Raw genomic sequence first — 6000 nt, 5'->3', positions numbered from 1 at the left:
GAGAAAGACGGAGTGGACACGGAGCTGCTAGTCTACACAATGTCCCTCATTAACAAGGTATATGTACACACAATCTCTCTCACACACACATACACTTTCGCTTTCACACACTCTGTCTCTCTCTCTTTGTGTAGACTCTGGCTGCTCTGCCTGATCAGGATTCGTTCTATGATGTGGTGGATGTCCTGGAGGAGCAGGGCATTGAATACATGACCTCACGCTACGGCAAACAAAGGAGTACCGATCCTGAACTCCGCGAGCAGATAAGAATCTATGAGGTACCAGCTTCAGAATGGCTTGTGTTTCTCCTATAGACAGCTCTCTGGTCCTCATGTTGGTTTATCTTTCTTAAAAACCAACACAGTCTTCACCGGTGAAGCCCAGGTCTCTGACCAAGTGGAGACATTACATTTAAAAGTAGACACCTGGGCAACTAGAAACACCTGTCAATCACAATCCAATATATATATTTTTAAAGAATGGGTGGGGTCAGACAGGAAGTGGCATGTTCAGAGCTGTTTAACACATCTACTGTAGACGTAAACATCAGGAAGCTAAAGTTTTCAGTCTGTAGCAAAAACAAAAGATCTAGTTCCATTATAGTAGGACTTAATGAGACAGTGCATTTACTTTTCCCATTGTTCTTCCAGGTAACACTTCAGCATGAGGATGGAGATGGCGATGGTCAGGCTCCGCCCTCAGGCTGCTCCAGAAAAGCTAAGGCTAAGCGTCAGGGTTTACAGAGACGCCACAGTCGCAGGCACTCGCTGGGCACGACAAGCCACGGCTCCGCTTTAAGCCCCGCCTCCTCACATGGGACAGAGAGGTACTGTAAGAATAACACACACATACACACAACAGCATCAATTCAACAGCATTACATCAAAATGTGTGTGCATCAGTGTAACAATGTGTGTCGATGTGTGTGTTATAATGTGTGTGTGCTTCAGACCAACGTCAAGTGCATTGAAACATCTGTCCATGATGTAAGTCCACATGTGGTGTGAGACCTAAAGTAAACACTCTTCTCTTACCCATGAGTACACACACACACACACACACACACACACACACACACACACACACACATGCCCATTAACATCTTATGACCAGAGGTGGGCAAAGTGCACAAGTTCTGTACTTGAGTAAATGTAGAGATTTTCTAGGGCAAATATTTCTCGAGTAAAAGTTCTTCATTTACATGTACACTAGAGTAAAAAATGCTAAAAAAGTAATCACCTTAAAATTTACTTTAGTATATAAATTTTAGAGCTTACTTTAGCTGACAGTAGGGTTTTTTATAGTCAACCCCCTACCCCCGCGCCCCTGCTTCCCGAGTGTGAATGTGCTGTTTTCTGTGGCGTCTGCAACAAGCTCCACTTCTCAATTCAAAAACACGTCGCCGTGCAGAAATGTGGTTTAGTAAGAGTACAAATACTTTTTTGGAAGATGTAATGGAGTAAAAGTAAAAAGTATCTTCTAAAAAATCTACTCAAGTAAAGTACAGACACGTGAAGGATGCACTAGTACAGTAACAAGTTAAGTAAATTACCTAAGTATGTAAGTAAGTAAGTAAGTAGGTAAGTAAGTAAGTTAGTAAGTAAATATGTAAGTAAGTTAGTTAGTAATTAAGTATGTTAGTAAGTACGTTAGCAAGTAAGTAAGTAAATAAGTTAGTTAGTCAGGAAGTAAGTAGGTAAGTAAGTTAGTAAGTAAGTTAGTTAGTTAGTAAGTAAGTTAGTAAGTATGTAAGTAAGTAAGTTAGTAAATAAGTAAGTAAGTAAATAAGTTAGTTAGTTAGTAAGTAAGTAAGTATGAAAGTAAGTCAGTAAGTAAATAAGTAAATTAGTTAGTTAGTAAGTAAGTAAGTATGTAAGTAAGTAAGTTAGTAAGTAAGTGAGTACGTTAGCAAGTAAGTAAGTTAGTATGTAAGTAAGTTAGTTAGTAAGTAAGTAAGTATGTTAGTAAGTACGTTAGCAAGTAAGTAAGTAAATAAGTTAGTTAGTCAGGAAGTAAGTAGGTAAGTAAGTTAGTAAGTAAGTTAGTTAGTTAGTAAGTAAGTTAGTAAGTATGTAAGTAAGTAAGTTAGTAAATAAGTAAGTAAGTAAATAAGTTAGTTAGTTAGTAAGTTAGTAAGTAAGTTAGTATAAAAGTAAGTCAGTAAGTAAATAAGTAAATTAGTTAGTTAGTAAGTAAGTATGTGTCTGGATGATCTCTAGTGATCTGGAGCTTGCTGGCATGAGCTACGAATTTTGTGAACAGTGCACCGTAGAGCTATTTAAACAATATCACACTCAATGCAGTCATGCTGTTGCGCCGAATATCAGCATGGGCGTGATGCGGTCATAGGCATGAGGGCGTGTCCTGAAGATATCACAGCCGTGCTGAGTGGGATATCGCTTTTATACAACTGTTCCACAATTTCCATTCATAATTGTGATTTGTGTCTTTATTTAACCAATAATTTAGCTTCGCCCACACATTCCCTACCGCGCCTGGAGGAGCTGGTAACAGGCAGATAGCGAGTGACAGTTAGCGTTATGATCAGGAGGTGAAAGGAGTTTTAAACTCTTAGCGGTACTCTGTAGCCAAAAGGTGAGGAGAATAAGACATGGAGGTGGTGGACAGTCCTGAGAAACTTACCAGAGTTACTTTATATTTACACTTATTACACTGTAGAATATCAGCGACGTTTTTCTTTTATAAATGGAAAGCTAGTGTTCTCTGTAGGGTGTACAAACCCTTGTTTCACTTACCAACTAGTGCCCTTGATTAGAGGTTAATGATTGTAAAACACCGGGGACGCAGAGTGATACGTCCCAGAGCCATTACTATTATCACCACTCACAGAATGCTTCTCGTCCAATCAGATACTGTTGTATATTCATAGATAATCAGCGTTATGTGTGGCCTTACTGTACCAAAATATCACCTTTGATGCTGCGCCATAGCTAATGACATCACAGCGTGTCTGAGCCATGGCACACGATGACTTTTAACCTTAGAGATTTGTATCAGGACCATGGAACTGGGAACTGGGCACACACCCATCTAAAAGTCTCAGCATATTTATATTTAGCCCACTCCACTATGCAGTAAACAATTCTGGAACTCCCAGCCCAATGCAACTCTAACCTGACATCCTGCCATGTTAGTGAGCACTCAGATCGTCCCGGTGCAGAAGACGAGGAGGAGAAGTGTATGGAGATGTCGGAGGGCAATGAAAAGCCACCATCTTTGCTAGCATCTTTACTAGCCAGGCACAAGTCCTCAATAACAGTTCCACCCTGCTCTGAGATGACTCCACCTCTCCGTGGCTCCACCCGCCCACAGAAGCTCCTCCCGTACGTCCCTCACACTCCGTTCCATCTCTTTTCCTATGACATCAAGGAGGAGGTGGATCTAACACAGAGGAACAGTGAAAGGTATACAGCTCTGGGAGAGAAAGGTGGACACAGTGGAGTGCTTGTCACTGACGACACTGACATCTTCACCTCTGAACTCTGACCTACACATCTTTATGTTCTGTCACCTTGTAACTTCAAAACAGCTTGAAATGCAACAATTTTATTAAAACCACTTCTTAAAGAAAACGTGTCTTGTGACTGCACTTTTGCTTGTTTTTATTTTAACGTCCCGATCCCCGTAACAGCCCAAGCTTTAGATACTCTGGTTCAAATCTAAGCTCTCTTTTTTTTTTCTCCTAGGCAGGTGAAATCGTTTTCCACACCCACAACACAGCAGAACGACAGGTGAACATAGACAGAGTTGCAGTTTAGTCTTCTGATCGTTCTGTAGATCTCCTCATCATTCTCTTTCTTCTTCGTCTCAGGCCTGCTCTTCTTCTGTCTGCTTCCTACCGGCAGCATCAGGAGTCCCTGGCTGCAGAGAGAGAGAGGCGGAGGGTTGAACGGGAAGAGCGACTACAGAAGATTGAGAGAGAGGAGAGGAATCGACACAGGTCACCTTCACTCACTTTCTCTTTTTACACTAATAATAATCACATATTTAATTCTGTATTTTCTTCTAACCATCACTTGGCTTGACAAACTATAAGATCATAACACAGGTTATTCCCAACAGATTATTTCAAATTAAGTAATCAGCTACAATGTAACATCAGGACAACAAAGGAGATGGTGGTAGACTTTAGGAGATGGAATGTTGCTGGCCTACTTGTGTGTCCTGCTGTTGAAAATGTCCTGTATTGATGAAAGACCTGTGATTTCCATGATTTTCTGAGATAGCCTTATCCCCCTATGAATTGCCCTTCTGTCATGTGCTGTGCTGTTCCCAAAACACACAGCAATGCAGTAGGTCAACACGCCCTCCACAGTGCATCTGTTGAAGTTCTGCAGTATCTGTGGGGGCATGCCAAACTTGACAAAACAAAAGTCTCCTTAGGAAGTACATTCTCTTCTTGGATGTGTTAACCAGCCGGTTATCCAAATGGGTGAAAAACTTTATGGTTAGTGTACAGAGCAGGAAAATCTATAACCACCAAGAAGTGATATTGTACTTATACACCTAAATTCTAATTAAGGCAGACTTGAAAAAACCTGAACTATCCCTTTAAGGGCTCAGTAGAACTATCAAGAAGAGGCAAACTGAAGGGACATCTCATGTAACTACACAATTTTTACTATGAGACTTCAGCAGAATTTTAAAAACAGTTCCTCGTCACACTGTATAGGATGAAATTTACTCTGTTGTGAATTTTACACTCGACCATTTACACTAATTTCTATTCTGTATAAATAAAGCAAGACTATTTTAAATAAAATATGCTTTTATTAGCTGGGCATGTGAACACCCCACTCCACTGAAACATGTTTTAACAAAACATTTATAATACTATAGCTATATTTTTTTATTTATTGGCAAAACTACAACAACAACAATAACAATAATAATAATAATAATAATCTATCTGTAGCCGGGACTATGCTGTGAACATGGAGGAAGCTCGACTAGCTCGGGAGGAAAGGTGAGTACACGCCTGATGCTGGTGCTGGAATTTCAAGCAAATAAACCTTGTGGACTTCATCAGTAATCTTTTTTTCTCTCTATTTTATTCACTCAGATTTAAAACTGCAGAACGGTTAGCAGCAGAGGAATATGAGCGAGAACGATTAAGGTCAGCACCTTATGACATCTCTCAGTCATCTCAGGATGACACACCCACTTCTGTGATGTCACATCTGGACAAGGCCTCTACAGCACACCTGTCAGGTGAGTGTTTATTACACTCGCAAAAAAATGTTTATGCTCCAGTCTCAATCACCAAACATTCAACAATTTCACATTGACATGATGGAACATAAACTAGTGACATCAGAAATGACTCTGATGTCGTCTCATGCCGTTTTTTCCCTCACCTTCATTCAATTCAATTCAGTTTGATTTGTATAGCGCTTTTAACAGTTGTCATTGTCACAAAGCAGCTTTACACAATTAAAAAAAATATTTAAGTTTGTATGAGATGTGAATGTGTATGAATCAAAATGATAAGACTGTCCCTGATGAGCAAGCCGAGGACGACGGCGACAGTGGCAAGGAAAAACTCTAGTCCTGAACTATCGAGCGACTGAAGACACAAGTCCTTAGAAAACAGCTGTCTGCATCAGCCGACCGTCTTTGTGGAAAAGTGGAACCGTCCCCAGTCCCCACACGCATCCCAGACAGACCACATGGGGCATCCATGCAACAAGATCTCCAACCAGAAGCAGGACACCAGGATGAGTCAGACAGCTCCAGGCGTCACACAGACACCCTTATCCAGAGCGACTTACATTTTTTATCTGATTATACATCCGAGCAATTGAGGGTTAAGGGCCTTGCTCAAGGGCCCAACAGTGGCAACTTGGTGATTGCGGGGTTTGAACCTGGGATCTTCCGATCCGTAGTCCAATGCCTTAACCACTGAGCTACCCCGGCCTTATATTTATAAAAATGCTTGATTAAATGAATAGGTTTTTAGCCTGGACTTAAACACTGAGA

The 6000-nt window shown here is 40.8% G+C and overlaps 1 protein-coding gene across 1 annotated transcript in view; it reads left to right on the top strand.

The window, feature by feature from the left end:
• Positions 1-6000, top strand: part of fhod3a (formin homology 2 domain containing 3a) — a 44991-nt gene that overhangs the window by 14710 nt on the left and 24281 nt on the right. The window contains exons 8-16 of the mRNA XM_053513656.1: positions 1-57; positions 135-278; positions 651-826; positions 2549-2551; positions 3156-3425; positions 3708-3752; positions 3833-3961; positions 4937-4987; positions 5084-5232. The exon at positions 1-57 is cut by the window's left edge and continues 38 nt beyond it. Coding sequence (XP_053369631.1) covers positions 1-57; positions 135-278; positions 651-826; positions 2549-2551; positions 3156-3425; positions 3708-3752; positions 3833-3961; positions 4937-4987; positions 5084-5232 — 1024 coding nt within the window. The remainder of the gene's footprint in view (positions 58-134; positions 279-650; positions 827-2548; positions 2552-3155; positions 3426-3707; positions 3753-3832; positions 3962-4936; positions 4988-5083; positions 5233-6000) is intronic.

This window comes from Clarias gariepinus, chromosome 2 (assembly GCF_024256425.1).
Source record: "Clarias gariepinus isolate MV-2021 ecotype Netherlands chromosome 2, CGAR_prim_01v2, whole genome shotgun sequence".
Lineage (NCBI taxonomy): Eukaryota > Metazoa > Chordata > Actinopteri > Siluriformes > Clariidae > Clarias > Clarias gariepinus.
The sequence above is the reverse complement of the archived record's forward strand: the minus strand, read 5'-3'. Positions and strand labels throughout refer to the sequence as shown.